This window comes from Zosterops lateralis, assembly GCF_965231275.1.
Source record: "Zosterops lateralis genome assembly, chromosome: 6".
In the NCBI taxonomy this organism is placed as follows: domain Eukaryota; kingdom Metazoa; phylum Chordata; class Aves; order Passeriformes; family Zosteropidae; genus Zosterops; species Zosterops lateralis.
In genome coordinates, this window is record NC_139761.1 from 59,123,288 (window position 1) to 59,142,767 (window position 19,480).

General features: G+C 49.0%; 1 protein-coding gene across 1 annotated transcript; it reads right to left on the bottom strand.

Moving 5' to 3' along the window:
* Positions 1–5,048: 5,048 nt before the first annotated feature.
* On the bottom strand, positions 5,049–6,412 carry LOC310910211 (mas-related G-protein coupled receptor member H-like; the record flags this gene model as incomplete). The annotated part of the gene is made up of 2 exons (XM_083862659.1): positions 5,049–6,088; positions 6,280–6,412. 2 exons carry the CDS (start codon positions 6,410–6,412, stop codon positions 5,049–5,051), a joined length of 1,173 nt encoding a protein of 390 aa, XP_083718785.1.
* Between the last annotated feature and the right edge of the window lie 13,068 nt (positions 6,413–19,480).

Below are 19,480 nucleotides of genomic sequence, written 5' to 3' on the forward strand. Positions count from 1 at the left end.
GGGGAAAATCCCGACCCCCGCAGCCAGCCGCCGCTGGAGCGAGAAAGAGAGAGGAGCCGCCCGCCCCCCAGGTTCGGCGCGGAGAAGCCCCGGGCCGCCGCAGCCGCCCCGTTTCAAAAGAAAGAAACCCACACCCGCCACGTTCCACCTCCCACCTCACAAGAAACCAGCCCAAACCCCCGCAACGTTGCCGCCGCTGTGAAGCAGTGCAAGACCCTGAGACGCCATGACTGCGACAGAACTGCCACGTGGCCGCAAAGAGCCTCCAACCGCCCGCTCCAGCTGATCCCGCATGCAAATAAAGGACTCCAAGAGCATCTCAGGATGAAGTTTAACACCAAAAAACCCTTATAAAATAAAAACCAAGTAAAATTAAAACGGATAAGAACTAATGCTAAGCCGTGTGGACCCTAAAGAATCAGAAGAGCTAATTTCTCCGGTTTTGCTTACTAGCCGTAAGTTAAAAAGACCAAACCAGAGATGAGACCACAGGAGAAAACAAAGAACTGTCAGGACTCTGGGGTTGCTCCCAGCGAGGGTCAGTCCTCCAGCTCTGTTGAATTGCCTGCAGCAGAGCTGATAAGGCCCTCCTCCTCCACGGCGACCACGGGCAGCCAAAAACCCCTCGGGCAAATATTAATAAGAGCTGATCAATAAAGGCGTTTATGGAGATTAATATTTTCTCCACCTATTTTTATTCATAACACCTGTGACAAAAGGACAGTAATGATAGGGTCTGCTGGTTTAGGATAAATTAGGGGAGACCCTCCAAAAGGAGTCCCTTAAACCTCCACCACCCCTCCCCCAGCCCTGGGTTTGGGAAGGAATTCCTCGGAGGAAAAGTGGAAAAAACCGGTTTATTGAAAAATGAGAAAAAAACACTCCCCAACACAAGGGAAAATAAAACAACCCCAGATGGTACTCAAGTTACTGTGAAGGGAGGGCGCAGAGTTTCTTTCGCGGGCCCTGGAGATCCCCAGAATTCTCAGGTTAGGTCCAGAGCTGGTCCAGTAATCTTCAGGGGGCGTGGGCGGGGCGGGGGGGAAGGGATAAAAGAAAAGGGAAAAAACAAACAAACAAAACAAAAACAAAACAACAAAAAAAACCCAAAACAAAACAAAACAACAACAACAAAAAAACAAAACAAAAAACAAAACAAAACCAAAACCAAAACCAAAACCAAAAACCAAAACCAAAAACAAAACAAAAAACAAAAACAAAAACCAACCAACCAACCAAACAAACAAAACCCCCCTCCCCCCAAAAAAAACCAAACAAAACAAAAAACACGGAAGCAGCGAAAGCCAAGAGCAAGCCAGCAGCAGAAGAGAAAGCCAGCAGCAGCAGCAAAAGCCAGCAGCCGAAGCGAAAAACAACAAAAAACAGCCCCGCCATGGCAAACAACCCGACGACCGGGGTGGGGTGGAGGGCAGCTGTTAGACATAACAATGTAGTCACGATTTGGGATAGGAGATACCATCAACTCAGGAGATAAGGGTAAAAAGGAAAATGGCCTAAAAGTTTTACAGCTCTCAAACTTAATTCAGTACTTCAATTATGCATTAAATTTAGCAATTCAACAGAGGAATAACACTCAAAAGCATTTAACCTAATTTATGCCTCCTACTCCCTTACAGGCCTGAGTTCCTCAGATGTCTCAGGTACTTAAACCCCTGAGAGAGCAGCATTTCTCCCACATTGGCCACAGCAGATGCACACATGTGTGCACACAGACACACAGACAGAGTCAGTGCAAGGTCCCTGTGAGGAATTCCCCTTGCAGGCAGGGAAATGCTCACTCTGGATTTGTTTGCATCTCCTCCCTGGGCCAAGGGCTGAGCCTGGAGCAGGGGGGCATCGGCCCAGGACCCGTCGGTGTTTGGGGATCCCTGAGGGCAGCAAACGGGAGAGATTCCAGCTCAGAGAGGCCCCACTCCCAGGGAGGTTCTGGTCAGCCCTGCTGGGGCCCAGGAGAGCTCCAAGGGTCTCCTTTTGGAGCGCTGTTTCCAGGGCCCCCAGCCATGGCCTTCAGTCACAACAATGTTTCACCCTGGCCACACCTCTGGGCCGGCAACTTTCTTTGGCAGTGTGGGAACAGGGATGTTGTGGCATTCGGGGAAGTCAACTAATTCCCAAGACTGTTCCTAAAAGCCCTGATGTGGTTGGAGAGCAGCAGCTCCTGGGAGCAGAGGGTGTTTGTGATCAGAGGCAGAGGAGCTGAGCCCAGGGGCTGCTCCTCAAGGCTGAGCCCTAAGGAGCCTTCCTTAGATCCCAGAGCAGCCTGGAAAGGGGCAGGGGATGGCCCAGCACAGGGAGGGGGACACTGCAGATATTTATTTCTTGGGTGACTGAAGGAATCCCTCAGCCACTGTCCCAGGCTCACTCAGAAGTGCAATGTGAGGAACCAACACACTCAGAGCCCTGTGTCCATGGCAGGATCATTGCTGTGGGCAGAGTTTTCTTCTGGCTCCTCAAAGACCCTCTGGAGGGACAGCCAGAAGGACCCCATGGAGCAGGGCCTCCAGCACCTCCCTGCCAGGAAGCAGATGAAGGGATTGATGGAGCTGGGGATGGAGGCAAGTAGGAAAGTCACCTGGGAAGGCACAATGATCTGGCTGAGCTCCTGCAGGAAATTCCAGAGGCTGGGGGCAGAGTGAAGGGCACAGTGAGACAGACAACAATGTCAAGCCTCTTGGGTTGCTGCTGATGGGAGCCACACTTGACCTCAGTGAGAAGGACTGTGCTGGAAATGACCACGGCTGGAGCAAAGAGCAGGAGGCTGAGGGTGTACATGGAGATGAGAGGCACCTAGCAGTACTCAGACAGCTGGAACAGGCATAGGGAAAGTATCGTGGCAAAGATTAGAGGGATGAAGAAGGCCCCAGACAGGGCACACATCACCTTTGAGAGGAGCTGGGGATGGTGGCAGCAGTGCCAGAGTGGGCCGTGGATGGACCTGCCCCTCTTGGTACTGATGAATGTCAGGGTGAACAGCCACATGGCACAGGACACCAGTGACACCTGGAAAAGCAACCACACACAAAGCAAGGGCAGGATGGGAGAGCAGGACGTGTCCTCCAGAAGGAAGAGCAGAGTGGAGGAAACCAGAAAGAAGAGAAAAAGGAGGTCAAAAACAGTCAGGATGAAGATGTAAATGGAGGTGTCTGTCCACCCCTGGACAGACACTCCTTCCCAGGACAGTGTCCCATTCTTCACCTTCCTTCCCTCACCTCACAGGTTTCTACCATTCCTCGTTTCTCTTCCCTGAGGGATCATTGTCCCTCCAGCAGCAGAGGGCTGCTGGTGGTGCTGGTGGCACTGGAATGCTGGCAGTGCTGGCAGTGCTGGTGAAGCACCTGGCTGCTTGGCAGAAACAACTCCCATTCTGGGAAGGGCTCCAGAATCCTTGCCAAAACCTCTCATGGGAGCAACCCTGGGCCATGGACTCCCATTTCTCTCATTGCAGTGCAGGCTCCCACAGCCCAAGGGAAGGACAGCAATCAGTTTCTTGCAGCACTTAGAACCTACCCGAATTACTGCCAATGCCCTTGATGATGCAATGAAATCTATTAGAGACCAGGGGTGCTGTGAACGCCCTTCCAGCCCTTCACCAGAGCTGCTCCTCCTCCTCCTCAGTCCTGGGAGCACTTGTGGTTGTTTTTACCTGATCCCACACTGTCCCTTTGCCAGCAGGGACACCTTCCACTGTGCCAGGTTGCTCCAAACCCCATCCAACCTGGCCTTGGACACTTGCAGGGATGGTGCTACCACAGCTTCTCTGGGCAACCTGTGCCAGGGCCTCCCCATCCTCACAGGGAAGGATTTCCTCCCAACATCCCATCTCAACCCAGCCTCTCTCAGTGGAAAGACATTTCCTCTTGTCCTATCTCTCCATGCCCTTGTTGAAAGTTCCTCTCCACCTCTCCTGGAGCCCTGTCAGCCCCACGTGGATCATGAAGTGTTTGCCCTTAAAAGGATTGGCCTGGGGAGGAGATGTGAGATTCCATAGCTGGGGACACAAACGTGGTGTCAGCAGGGAAGAGAGGTGACAGTTCTGGTCCCAGGGCCACCACACATGCCCGTTTCCCGCAGGAGCATCCCAGATCTCTGAGGCATGTCAGCCTGGTTAGGAATCATCTCACTTCAGCTTTCGAGGAATTCCGTGACATTCACTGTAGGCTGCTGTCTGACTCCCATGGGAGTGTAGAAGATGACTCAGATGAAACCTCTAACTTTCTAAGGGTTGTAGCCAAGGGAGCAGCATTGATTTGGCTCTTCTCAGAAGAAATGACATTGCTGGAATCCTAAATCATCCCTTTGCTGTGTGCCTGTGATCCAGCTCACACACAGAATTTATGATTCCATGAATCCTCTTGGAAACTGTGTGGTGAAGGTGAAGAAGCACAGAAATTGTAGTATACAAGTAGCAAATGTAGATTTTTACCAGAAATTATAGGTTTTGTCCTGCAGGGTCCTTAAAATCCACCTGTGGAATGAAAGAGGGCAATTTGAGCCCATTCAAAGACAAAATATCAGCATTAGTCTTGCTAAAAGGAACCTGACACAGAAAAAATGCTTTTCCCGAAAGGAATGATGAGCTCTTGGAACTGTCAACAGATGGCTCATTCCAGCCATGGCAGGCACCAGCCTTAGGAAGAGCTCCAGTATGAGACAGGAACTTGCTCTCCTCACAGACAAGCCAGAGTGTTTAGAATGGGTGAAAACTAAGGGAATGAGCCAGTTTTTGGCACTGTTTCCTAGGTACAAGCTCTGCAGCAAACCCCAGATATTTATTCCACAAAATCTGAGGCCAAAGTTCCCTCATTGAAAAGAAACAAAATGAATAAATCCAAATCCAAATCTGATTTAGGGGTCATAACAGAATGAAGAAGATCAACACATTAGAGTTTATTCCCTGGGGCCAATACAACCAGGGCCATTCCATGGGGAATACAGGAACAGGACCAAGCTCACAGCCGTGTGCTCCCATACTCCTGTCTGTCTCTGAGGTGCCACGTCTCTGGGTGCCACATGTCCAGAAGTCCGGCTCACAGAGCTGTCACCTCCAGCACAGTGTCCCCAGGCCCGTGGCTCCCGTTGTCACTCCCAGCTTTCTCCTCAAACACCCTCCACAGAGCCACTCTGACGGAGCGCTGAAAGCGGCGCCGCCGGCAGCTCCCCACCAGCACGTACATCACTGGGTTGAGGGTGCAGTTCAGCAATGCCAGCAACAGAGAGGGGTCTTCTGGGAATAAATCACCAGAATCAGAGAGATGGATGAAAACCTCCATGCAGAAAGGGATGCCAAAGGCGAAGAACAGCAGCACGTTGAGCAGGATGGCCACAAAGAGCTTCCCCGGCTGCCGCCTCCGGGAGCCACAGCGCAGCTTGAGGAGCAGGAACAGGTTGGAAACCAACATCATCAGGGAAAACAGCACCAAAATGGCGAGGGCTACACCTGCCAGGATGGTCTCAGAGTCCTCAGTGTAGGTGTAGGTGCCATAGAGGGAGGACACCAGAAGCCCTGCGAGGGCCCAGAGGGCCGCGCTGACAAGGGCTGAGAGGTGCCGGGGGCGGTGGCAGCGGGACCAGATGGGGCAGAGGACGGAGACACAGCGCTCCACGCTGAGGGCTGCCAGCAGCCCCAGGCTGCTCAGGTCAAACAGGTGGCACAGGAAGCCAAGGACAAACACAAAGTGCTGATAGTGATGAATAAAAGGCCACAAAGACGTGCAAAATGCTGCTAAGGTCAGAAAAGCCAACAGAAGCAGGAGAAGCAGGAGGAGCAGGGAGAAGTCAGCAACAGCCAGATTTAGGATGTAGACAGTGAAAGGGCTCTGCTTGGTGTGGAAGCCCAGGAACCACACGACCACCCCATTCCCTGCCAGCCCGCAGAGTGAAATCCCCAGGCACACTCCTGCAAAGGCAATCAGGCTGTAGGGAATGCTCGAGCATCGATCTGAGATGAATTCCTCCCAGTCCAGAGATCCATAAAGTGTATCATTCCTGGTGAAGTTTGTTGTGCTGTTCTCCTCCATGGTGAAAGATCCTGCTCCCAGCAGCTGCCTTTTCCCTTTCCCACCACGTCCTAGGGAGGGAGGGGGAACCAGAGAGAAATAAGGGACCTCAGCATTCCCAGCACTTCCCATCTGTCCTCACAGCCCCATGCCAGCCCCAGGAAGAACCCCCACCTCTGCAGTGCCCAGGACAGGCTCCCACCCCTCCAGCCCTGACCCTGGACAGGAGGCATCTCCCACCAGTCCATCTCTGCACTCCTACCTCCAGCAGGAGCAACGCTGTCACAGCAGCAGCAGAAGAAAGTACTTGGGGATGGCTGCTGGAACCACTGGCTGTGCTTCAGCCTCAGCCCTCGTGCCTGGGTGCAGCCCTTGGCCCAGAGATCACGTTCCATGGTCACAACTTCCTCTCACAATCTGCCCATATCGATGGCAGCTTCCCCTCACATGTCCCAGGGACAGAGATCTTGTCAGGAGGAGGTGGCCATGTCACTTGCTTCCTCTCCTCCCCCCAGTTCTTCATGAGAAGCTGCTGGTCTGTTATGATCCTCATTAATGCAGGCACTCAGACTTTAGACTCTTAAACATCATTTCCTGGATCTAAAACAACAAACATGGGAGGACAGCACAGGTAATATTATGTCCCTTCAGTTGCTGGGAGTCCTGGGTGAAAACCCTCCTCTGCTGAGGGCAGATCTATGGAAGGAGTACTCCACTATGACCCATTACGTTATTACAGGGTTATCTGAACCCTTCAGAAATTCCAGACCTCTTTAGATGACAACAAAGCTTCTGAGCAGCAGCCATGGGGATGAGCATTGTCCTTGTGTCCACTTGCTGTGAGAAATCACCACTGCCCAGACACGGGATTGCACGAGGGCTTTGCCCACAGCCTCTAATCCCATCCTGTCTAATCTCAACCATCAGCCTCATCACCCCTACTGGTCATGTGTCTCCTCAGAGATGAGGTCTGTGGGTACATGGTGCTGTCAAAGTGCTCTTATCTCCAAGTGGTTCCTGCCACACAACCTCAGCCTTTCACAGCACAGGGACTGGCATTTTACTGCTTCTTTTCTGCCCCTCTTTCACGTGTTTTCCGTCTCCTTTGGAGTTGTAGCCTGTGCTTGTCATCCCCAGGACTGATGGATATGGAATGCACAAGGTCCATGTGCTCTCCAGGGTGTCCAGCCTGGAGCTTCAGGATTTGGAGCTAGAGGAAGACTTGAAACAAGGAGAGAACTTAGACTCAGCATCCATCCATGAGAGGTAGATGGAGAAAGGTGCAACTCCTGGAAGTTTCTCCCAGAAGAAAGTTGGAAGAGACTTTGAGCCCAAGTTACATGTCACTAGAGGGACTGAGCAACTTGTACTGTTGTATGTCTGCACATTAGTGATTTCTCACTCCTGAAAGCCTCTGGCTCATCTCTCTCAGCCCTCTGCCATCCTCTGTCCCTGGGAATGATTTCTATCCCTTTCTGCATTGATGGATGGACCACCTGGCACACACAGTTGTTTTGGCTTGGACAAAGAAGTATCTGCCAGGGAAAGCTGGAGTTTCCCTTGGAATGGAGAATGTGAACTTGCCCACTCCCCTTCCTAATTTCAAATTTGCAGTTAAAGGCGTTCAGGCAACGTTTTGGGGACAGGAATAGCAGTTCTTTACTCGTATATATAACAAAGCAAACAAAATCAACGACTACAACATTAACAACAAAACAGTACCAAGAGCCTTGAGGGCTTTGCTTCACAAAACCCAGGGCAGTTTGGTCTCGGTGCCCCTGCAGGACCCTCAGAGCACCAGGCTGGAACAGTGGAAAGTCCCGGGCTGGTGGCTGGAACAGCAGGGTGTCCTGGCAGGCAGGGGCAGGGTGTCCCTGACAGGGTAGGCGGGTGTAGGGTCACACTGTAGCAAAAAGAGCAGCGCCGAAGAAGCCACGAGAGTGGGGCAGGGCTGGCCCAGCTCCAGCAGGGCGGGCAGAGGAGCTCAGAATTCCAGGGCAGGTGAGCAGATGATGGTAGATTTCCCAGGACAGGACTTTGTGGTGACAGTGAACTCCTCCCACAGCAAGCAGCAGCCTGCCCATGTCCTCTCTTTCTGAATGCCGAGAGCAAAAGGGCCAAGCTGCCTCCAGCTCTGTCCTTTACCTGCCTCAAAACTTCAGTTATCTTCCCTGCTGAGATTTGGCCACCTCTTTGTTTTGGTCAAGCACCCTTAAGCACCCACAACTTAGTCTCCTAGTAACTTATGGGGAAAAAATTCTTTAGAGTAAAATAGGAAAAACCTAACCCCCAACACTATCCACCCCAATTTTTTTCCCATACTAACATATTACATTGAGTTTAACCTTTTAAATTATATACGTATATACATGCAGATATGGATACAGACACAGTGTTGTTGGTAGTTGACCTTAAAACAAGGTCCCCTTGAGGTGTGCATCAGGTCTCTCCATCCTTTTGCATCATCCACCGGGTGCAACCTGGTCCTTGAGCGATGACAACCGCACAAATGGGATTGTCTTTGCTGGAGGCAGAAACAATCCAAACAGTTTTTCCCAGCATACCTCTCATGTGTACCACTGGAACCTTATCTCCATCTGTTGTTTGCAAGGGCTCAGATTGGGCAGGACCTACTCGGTTAGTGGAACCTGGAGTGTTCACCCACCATGTGGCCTTTGCTAAATTAATCTCCCAGTTCTTCAAAGTCCCCCCACCCAGTGCTTTCAAGGTGGTTTTTAGCAAGCCATTGCACCATTCAACTTTCCTGGCCACTGGTGCATGATAAGGGATATGGAACATCCATTCAATGCCATGTTCTCTAGCCCAGGATTCTATAAGGCTATTCTGAAATGCGTCCCATTGTCAGACTCAATCCTCTCAGGGGTAACATGCCTCCACAAGATTTGCTTTTCCAGGCCCAGGATGGTGTTCTGAGCAGTAGGGTGAGGCACAGGGTAGGTCTCCAACCAACCAGTGGTGGCTTCCACCATGGTCAGCACAGAGCGCTTGCCTTGGCGGGTTTGGGGAAGGGGGATGGAGTCAATCTGCCAGGCCTCCCCATACTTATATTGGACCACTGCCCACCATACCACAGGGGCTTCACTCGCTTGGCCTGTTGGATTGCAGCACATGTGCCACAGTCATGGATAACCTGAGACAGACAGTCCATGGTTAGATCCACCCCTCAGTCTTGTGCCCACTTATAGGTGGCATCTCTGCCCTGATGACCTGAGGCATCATGAGCCCATTGAGCTAGGAACAGGTCTCCCTTGTGTTGCCAATCCAAATCTATTTTTGACACCTCAATCTTTGCAGCCTGATCTACCTGCTTGTAGTTTTGCTGCTCCTCATTAGCCTGACTTTTGGGGACATGGGCATCTACATAGTGGACTTTTACAGGTAGCTTCTATACCTGAGTGGCAATGTCTTTCCAATCATCAGCAGCTCAGATTGGTTTTCCCCTACGCTGCCAGTTTGACTTTTTCCACCTTTCCAGCCAATCCCACAGAGCATTGCCTACCATCCCAAATTCAGTGTAGAGGTAGAGCTTTGGCCATTTCTCTCTTTCAGCAATGTCCAGGGCTAATCAAACGGCTTTGAGTTCAGCAAGTTGTCTTGACCCACCTTCTCCTTCAGTGCCTTCTGTGACCTGTCCTGTGAGGCTCCACACAGCTGCTTTCCACTTCCAGTTCATCCTTACGATGGAACAGGAACCATCAGTGAAAAGAGCATAGCGTGTTTCTTCTGCTGGCAGTTGGTTGTATGGAGGAGCTTCTTCAGCTCTTGTCACTTGTTCCTGCTCTTCTTCATCTGTGAGACCAAAATTTTCACCTTCCGGCCAATTTGTAATTATCTCCAAAATCCCAGGGCGATTTGGGTTTCCAATACGGGCGCACTGTGTGATGAGAGCAATCCATTTACTCCATGTGGCATTGGTGGTGTGGTGGGTAGAGGGAACCTTTCCTTTAAACATCCAGCACTGGGTGTGCCAGGAGGAGTTGTGTTTCTGTGCCTATTACATCTGAGGCATCTTGAACTCCTTCATAGGCTGCTAAAATTTCCTTCTCTGTGAGAGTGTAGTTGGCTTCAGAACCTCTGAAGACCCTCTCAGGAATGTGCATTTTCCAAAAGCCTATTGCACTTAGGAAAGCTTCTGATTCCTTCTTGTTGGTTGGTGGAGACATCACAGTGATCTTGTTGATGACATTGGTGGGAATTTGGTGCTGTCTGTCTTCCCACTTTATTCCCAGGAACTGGATCTCTTGAGCAGATCCCTTAACTTTGCTCTTCTTGATGGCAAAACCAGCTTTCAGAAGAATGTGGATGCTCTTCTCTCCTTTCTCAAACACTTCAGCTGCAGTGTTCCCCCACACAATGATGTCATTGATGTACTGTAGATGTTCTGGAGCCTCACTCTTCTCCAGTGCAGCCTGGATCAGCCCATGGCAGATTGTGGGGCTGTGCTTCCACCTCTGGGGCAGTTGGTTCCAGGTGTACTGCACACCCCTCCAGGTGAAGGCAAACTGAGGCCTCCATTCTGCAGGCAGAGGAATGGAGAAAAATGCATTGGCAGTGTCAGTAGTGGCAGACCACCTCGCTGCCTTGGACTCCAGCTGGTACTGGAGTTCAGCATGTCCGGCACAGCAGCGTTCAGGGATGAAATCAATTCATTCAATGCGCGGTAGTCCACAGTCAGTCTCCATTCTGTGTCAGACTTGTGCACAGGCCAGATGGGGCTGTTGAAGGGTCAGTGGGTTTTGCTGACCACCCCTTGGCTCTCCAGCTCACGAATCATCTTGTGGATGGGGATCACAGCATCTTGAGTTGTTCTGTGCTGTCGGCAATGCACTGTTGACGTGGCAATTAGCACTTGTTGCTCTTCCCCATTCAGAAGTCCTACAGCAGATGGGTTCTCTGATAGTCCAGGCAGGGTGTTCAATTGCTTAACACTCTCTATCTCTACAGCTGCTATCCCAAACGCCTACCTGAATCCCTTTGGGTCTTGGGAATACCCATTTTGGAGGAAGTCTCTGCCCAAAATGCATGGGCCTCTGAGCCAGTGACAATAGCGTGTCTCTTCAACTCATTTCCTGTCAGGCTCACATCAGGTTTCACCAAAGTAAAATCCTGTGATCCCCATTGTCACACCAGCAATAGAAACAGATTCTTTTCCCACATGTCTTGATGGGATTAGTGTGCACTGCACACCAGTGTCAGCCAAGGCCTCATATATTTGTTGTTTTGAATGTGCCAGGCCAACGAATCCACACAGTCCAAAAACCACAGTTTTCTCTAGCTTCTCCCTGTATAGAGGCAGGGTTTCTCTAGGCCTGGTTATCCATCTTTCCCGGGGTAACTGGAGCTGCTTCCTTTTTGGTAGAATTCCACTCTGAGTCTTGCCTTCCAACAATTAACATAGCCATTGTGCCAGATCATAATTTTCTATCCCATCTCCTCATGTCTTCTCCACAATCACGCAGGAGGGACCACAGCTTACCTTGTGGGATGCCCCCTCGCTCTCTATCTGGAGGACATCTGTGTTTGGTGCCAGAACCTCTGATCTGTGCTGCTAAGATTTAGAGAATGTCCTCTTTAATCTCCTCCCTGAGTTTCTTGTGGTTCTCCTCTATCTTGTCTTCTAATTTTTGCAGGCATGTTTCCAGAGCTGCAATTCTTCCATGTGTTGGACCATGCATGGCATCTGCATATGCTCAGAGTTCCTTTGCCATATCCAGCACAGTCTCCCCCATACCATCCTCTACCATTCTCCACACTACTCAGGATTTTCCACACCTGGGCCTACTTCTGGGTCTACTTCTGGGTAAGACGTCTCATCAGCCCCTCTGGAATTCTCATACTTCATTCTAGACAAGCTACAAACCATAGAGAGGAAGCTCACCAGATGAAATACCAGGAAGGTGATATTTTTAACATTCAGGGGACACTGAACATTCTCCAAGAGTGAGGTCACTGACTCAAAAGAGATGTTCTGGGTTGACGGTGCCTCCTATCCCATATCATGTACTACATTGTTATGTCTAACAGCTGCGCCGTGCCCGCCCCCCCCCCCCCCCCGCCCCCTGCCACTTTGGCAAGGGCTGCCACTTTGCTGCTGTCTCTGCTGGCACTTTGCTCTCTCTGCTGCCTGCGGCCGCTTGGCTGCTGCTTCTCTCTCTGCTGCTGCTGCTGCTGCTGCCTACTTTTGCTGCTTCTGTTTTTTCTTTTCTTTTCCCCTTCCCCTGCCCCCCTCCTGAAGATTTGGACCAGCTCCAGACCTGACCTGAGAATTCTGGGGATCTCCGGGGGCCTGTGAAAGAAGCTCTACAGCCCTCCCTTCACAGTAACTCATTTTCCCTTGTGCTGGGAAGTGTTTTTTTCTCGTTTGTGAATTTACCCTTTTTTTTCCACTTTTCCTCCGAGAGAAATTCCTTCCCAAACCCAGGGCTGGGGGGAGGGGTGGTGGAGGTTTGTTTGCCTTTTTAGGGAATTCCTTTTGGAGGTTCACCCCTGATTTATCCTAAACCAGCACACTTTTTGGTGCATTGGCTGGGAAAGGGCCAGAGAAAATGGAAAAAAAACTTTAATAATAATATTGGTGGTTCTAATTGTTTTGTGGGTGTATTGGAATTTTTTTTTCAGGACTCATAATGTCATTCGGGGTGCAAGCCTGCCAATATTTCTGGTCTCTAGGGTTTTTTTAGGTTTTAATACCTTTGTGGTACCTAGGATTGTTTCCTTACCCAGAAATAGCTCTTGTAGCGCTCCTAATACGTAGTTCTTGTAGCCGTGGGGCACTAACCAGAATATTCATTGGGCTGGGCTTGTTTTTGATGTTTTATAGGAGGGTTGTTAATATGCTTGAATCTGTTCCAGGAGTGTATGGTTCGTTGTTATGGTTGGGCACTCAGTTTGTTAGGGGAGAAGCAGAGGAAGAGTTTCTTCAGCCTGTGTTTTCCCTCTTCTCCTTTGAATTGTTTACATCTCTATTAGAAAATGTTCAGTTTCCCCTGAGTGTTAAAGAGACCATCTTTCTGGCATTTAATTTAGTAAGTTTCCTCTATACTGTCTGCAGTTTATATAAAATGAAAGCTGAGATTTCCAAAGGGGCTAATGAGACTTCTGATTTAGGGGCAAAGCCAAGTAGGAGAAATCTTGAGTGGAGTGGGAAATAGGAAGATATGGGCCAAATTTTAAAGGAATTCTCTGATCCTATAGTCTGGGACTTCCCATCTGAACAAATTCAGAACCCAGCTGAGGTGGCAAAGTACTTGAAAGAGAAGTGCCATGGTAATACTAAGGAGAAAAGGATTTTTTCAGTGAGCTGGGCCCTGGCATATGTTTATCGTACTCTGCTAGATACTGAAGGGCAGCAGATAGAAGAAAGGGAACAGGGAGATAAACTAGTTACCATCCCAGTCACTCAGGCTGCAGCTAATATCCCAGGCTCCAGGCCAGCAGCTGAACCAGCCAGTAGGCCTCAACCAAGGGCTGTTGCTGCTAATACAAGAGGTGGAAAGTGTAAAAGTAAGACCGATCGCAAGGTGGAGGATGATGATGATGGTGATCCAGGAGAAGGACCTTCACCAAAATCAGAAACCACATCGAGGGGTACAGATTCTGGAGCCAATATTGATTCCTTTTCCCTAAAGGACCTTTGAGGCCTAAGAAAGGATTACAGGCAACAACCTGATGAATCTATAATTAGTTGGTTAGTCTACCTCTGGGATGCTGCAGGGGAGGCTACAGTTCTGGGTGGCACTGAAGTGAGGCATTTGGGATCTCTGTCACTTGATCCTGTCATCAACCAGGGCATGATGAGGGAGGCTAGTCCTCACAGCCTCTGGGAATGGTGTAGCAAAAAGATGCCTGTGTGCAGATGACCTCTATTTGCAGCAGACACAGTGGAGGACCATAGAACAGGGGATCCAATGTCTGAGAGAGATGGCAGTAGCAGAGCTCATTTTTTCAGATGATATAACAACTAGGAATCCAGGCCTCGTACCATGTACACCTGTAATGTGGAGGAAACTTGTGCGACTTGGGCCACCTGAATACGCTTCTGCTCTAGCAATAATGAAGCGGGAGGAGACAGATGAGACTGTGCTTCATATGGCGAAAAAGCTTTGAGCATATGCTGACGCTGTACATGGCCCAACACATGCCAGAATTGCAGCTGTGGAAACACAACTGCAGAAATTAGAAGACAAAATAGAGGAGAATCATAAGAAACTCAGGGAAGAGATTAAGGAGGACTTCCTCCAAATCTCAGCTGTGCAAATTAGAGGCCCTGGTATCCAACGCAGGTGCTCCTTTGATGGGGAGAGAAGGTACACCCCATGAGCTGAGCTGTGGTTCTTCCTGCGTGAATCTCGAGAGAACATGAGGAGATGGGATGGAAAACCGACTGCTGCTCTGGCACAACGGGTACGCAATTTGAAGGAAGGTAAGATTCAAAGAGGAAGTCTCACTAAACAGAGAAGAAGGAAAGGTAAGGCTGAAAGGCTTCATCCCCTCTTCCTCCTCTAACAAACTGGGTGCAATTATTAACAAATCCCCAAAACATGCTGCTAGAACTAGGATGCAGTGTAGGACAAAGAGACCATCAACCAAATATACCTGGCACAAACTCCAGTACCTTTATAAACTTTCTATAAATCATGATCATGGAGTCCAACAAAACAGCAATCCTAATTCGTGCACCTCTAGTGTAAAAGCTAGAGGTGTTAGGGACAACATTGGAGCTATTTCTGAATAAGGAAACAAACCTAGGGACCAGAAAGGTGTTAAAACCTCAAAAAAGCCTCAGGAACAGATGCTAATGCTCTGTAGAGATGGCTGAATCGCTGAAAAAAAGCCAACTGGCAGCGCAGAGGGAAACCCATCTGGGCCGCTGACGTTTGGCAGGACATCGCCGCCCGAGTAGAGAGACTGACCATGAAGGTTCGACACGTGGACGCACACATACCCAAGAGCCGGGCTAATGAGGAGCATCGCAACAACGAGCAGGTAGACAAAGCTGCCAAGGTGAAAGTATCACAGGTGGATCTAGACTGGCAGCACAAAAGAGAACTGTTCTGAGCTCGTTGGGCCCATGATGCCTCTGGTCATCAAGGAAGAGATGCAACATACCAATGGGCCTGTGACCGAGGGGTGGAACTTAAAATGGACAGCATCTCACAGGTCATCCACAACGGTGAGGCCTGCGCTGCAATCAAACAGGCCAAGCGAGTGAAGCCTCTGTGGTATGGTGGACGATGGCTGAAGAACAGGTATGGGGAAGCCTGGCAAATTGACTACGTCACCCTTCCCCAAACCCGACAAGGAAAGCGCTACGTGCTGACCATGGTGGAAGCCACCACTGGACGGCTGGAAACCTACCCTGTGCCTCATGCCACTGCCCGGAACACCATCCTGGGCCTGGAAAAACAAGTCCTGTGGAGACACGGCACCCCTGAGAGAATTGAGTCGGACAATGGGACCCATTTCAAAAACAGCCTTATAAACACCTGGGCTAGAGAACATGGTATTGAATGGATATATCACATTCCTTATCATGCACCAGCTGCCGGAAAAGTTGAATGGTGCAATAGACTACTAAAGACTGCCCTGAAGGCACTTGGTGGGGGGACCTTCAAGAATTGGGAAATGAATTTAGCCAAAGCTACCTGGATGGTCAACACCAGAGGGTCTATCAATCGAGGTGGTCCTGCCCAGTCTGAACCCTTGCACACAGTAGATGGAGATAAAGTCCCTGCAGTACATATGAAAGGCATTTTAGGGAAGACTGTTTGGATTAATCCTGCCTCAGGAAAAGGCAGACCCATCCGTGGGATCATCTTTGCTCAAGGACCTGGTCCACACTTGGTGGGTAATGCGGAAAGATGGGGAAACCCATTGTGTACTACAGGGAGACTTAATTTTAAGTGAGAACAGTGTGTAACATTTTATTCTCTATGTGTATGCATATCTTTTTAAGAATATATTGATTTGGATATGATGTAGATAGTAATAGAATAAGGGGTGGATTATGTCCTGGGTTGCAGTGTAGGATGTACACAAAGTATTTATTCTATCACATGTTCATGAACTGTTGCAAACAGGTAGGCTAGTGTTTTCCTAAGCCCCTGCCTTTGGGGTGTCTTCTGCTAATGGCCCATCAACGCCTGGCCCATAACTCACAGGTAACTCCCTCCAGGAGTTATCTCTGTTTAATGGGCCATCAAGGACCCACTTCACGACTCATCATCCCATTGTGAGATGCTCTGCCCAAGGGGAGGAGCCAAGCATTCTCACCTGGATATAATCTAGGGTTTGAGACAGTACAAGCAGCCCTTACCTACTGGATTCCCAGAGGACCAGATTTACCAGACCTTTCTACAGGATCACTGCTTCAGGAAGACCACCTCATCTGGACTGCTTCCACCACCCTGCTCAGGTTGTATTCTGACTCTGTCAGTGATCCTTTGTGTTATTGCATTTATTTTATTTTATTTTTACCATTTTTCCTATTAAATTGTATTTCTGACTTGGATACTCTCACTTGTTTTGCTTTCAAACCATGACATCCGGGAAAAAACTTCCTCTGAAAAAAGTGGAAAAACCAATTTATTTAACAAACAAAATGCCTACAAGCATAAAGAATGAATAATATGAAACAATAAAACCTCTTGTTCTGGAGTCAGATGGCAAATGGAGAAAGTCCTTGCCCTGGGTGTAGCTGGGCTTGGTCAGTCCCTTATTCATCCCTCTGCAGGTCCAGGCCCTGGTGGGCTGCAGGTGCAGCTCCTGGTGCTCCTCTGGGTTTTTCAGTCCAGAGCCGGTTTAAATAGTCTCAATAATAAAATAAAATAAAATAAAATAAAATAAAAAAATCAAAATAAAAAAAAAACCACAAAAAAACACAAAAACACCCCCCAAAAAACCCAAAAAACCAGTCCAGGAAACTTCTTTCCCCCAGCTAATCAAACTAACTAATAGCAAACTAACGCCTCCATCTGGCCAATGTCCATGCATCCAATGAACAAACCCGTCCTGAGGAAGAAGAAAATGCAGAGGAGTGAAGGCTGTATTTCATAACAAACTGCACACTTCTTCTTTCCTTGCTTCACTCTCAGAACCAGCCTTAATGGTACAGAACACAACATACAGCACACACAGAACACACAATTGAGGTTACAAGTATCATATTCACCCTACAACAGAGCCACCTGGCTTGCAGAGCCATCAAGTACCTGGGAGTGTCCACAGATAACATACAATAGTTCTACAATGGCCTAGGCGGAGCTATCAGAGACATACAATAGGGATGGCTCGGACCTATTATGTGACTTGATGACAGCCATTAAGGGAAGCAGAGTGGGGGTGGATGAACACTTACAGAAACTTATTAACAAAAATTACAAACATTTTAGAAAACCCAAAATGCACACTGCAACAAGTGATGACAACAAAGAGGAAGGCCCAGAACAGGGCATGCATCACCACCCAGAACAGGTGCTCAGAAAGCTGCCAACCACAGAAAAACAGGCAGAGGATGGACCTGCACCTCTCAACGCTGATGAACGTCAGCCAATACAGCCCCAAGTTGTAGGAGAACAGCGACATCTGGAAAAGCAAGCTCAAATACATCAGGGGCATTATAGCAGAGCAGGACACGTCCTCCAGCAGGAAGAGCGGGCTGGAGGGGACCGTGAAGATGAGGAAGAGGAGGTCGATGATAGCCTGGTTGAAGATGAAGTCGGTGATGGCATTAATGTGGAGGAGCCAGACAACAGCGCCGTTCCCAGCCAGCCCATAGAGGCAGAGGAGTAGTGTTACAATGTGTATGGCCATGCTGCTGACATTTGTTGGGAAAGATGAATCAGGGAAACCTTATAAATATGATTGCTTAACAAAAGATTCTGAAAATATGAAACCTGTAATCGAAATGAAAGCGTACTTTGAGTTGTAGGATACCGAGTCTTAGTTACTATATAACCTAAAGACAATAGTCTAGCCAGCTGAAGGAGAATCCCTTTTGATTGAACAATACCTTTCTGCTGGCTGAGGGATCCAAAGGTCAATGTAGCAAAACAGAAAAGTCTAAAGAGTAGTTTTTAGAGTTTAAAATATAACACATGGTAATGTAGTAGTTCTTATAGGCTGTATGTAGATTCTATAGGGGTTTGTGTCTTGTATTGGTTGGTCACTGTAAATTAGAATATTCATCACAAAAGGAGATATAATGTATTGTAACCTGGACCTCGCTCTCTTCTCTTCTCTCTTGGCCCCTACGCTCTTGGTTTGCTCTTCTCTTCTCTCTTTGCCCTCTTCACCCTCTGGTCCCTGCTCTCTTGTCTTGGCTCTCCTACCTTTCGCCCCTCTTCTCTTCTCTCTTGGCCCTTATGCTCTTGGTTTTCCTCTTTGCCCTGTCCCCTCTTCTCTTCTCTCTTCCCCCTGCACTCTGACCCCTGCCACGTTTCTCTAGCTCTCTCCCCTCTTCTTGCCAGCTTACTCTCTTGCTCTCTCTCTCCCTCTCTCTCTCTGGGACTTCCCTTCAGCCGAGGCTGGTGGCTGAAAGGAAGGCCCTTTCTACCCATGACCCTTGCAATAAAACCACGTATTCTAGAATATCTCAGGTTTGCAGAGTACCTTGTCCCTGTAAGTCACAGACATTGATCCCACACAGACCAGGTTCATCGGTCAGTGAGGTGAAAAGAGGGGACACGGTGCTCACCTCCATGGATGGACACTGGGCAGGCAGTGGGATGTGGCCCCTGGCTGTGGTCAGAGGGGTGGGGAGTCAGTGCTTGGAGAATCCAGGAATGGACTGTGTGGCTCCTGTGCAGCTCCCTGCAGTGGGAAACATCCAGAGGAGAGAAGTGAGATGTGCAGGGGAGGAGGGTGGTGGAAATGGTGGGGTGGGAGAGGGTTGGGCCGGTTGGTAGAGGATTGATAAAAACCAGAGAACAAATGTTTTCAACTCCCCTGAAGTTGCTCAAGACCTTAGTGGCCAAAAAGATAAAAGAATGTAAAGATGTGGACCCAGGGTGATAAACATGGCTGCAGCCAGTGCAGAAACAAATTAAGAGGCTTCCAGTGGTTTTTGGGCAAGTTTTGTCACAAGAAGCAACAGTGCATGGGCAAAACAAAAGTTCCAGGCAAGGTCTCCTTTAATATCACAGCACTCAGGACTATGACCACCAGAGACCCCTCTGAATGATCCTCCAGGAGCATCAAAGGACTCCGAGTAGGAAACGGATGCATGGAAATTAGTTATAGGAAAATGGTGTTTATGTACTACATAAGAAAGAGTTTTTAATGACTATGTGTGTTTCTAATGCATAAACCCCTGTAGTAAAGTCTCACCACAATCAGAAATATGGTGAGATCCTTCCGTGTGTCCTGCTGCCTCATATTTCACATTAGAACTTCATTCCTTTGGATTTTTGGTATTACTCCTAATTCCCATCTCTGCCCCACTC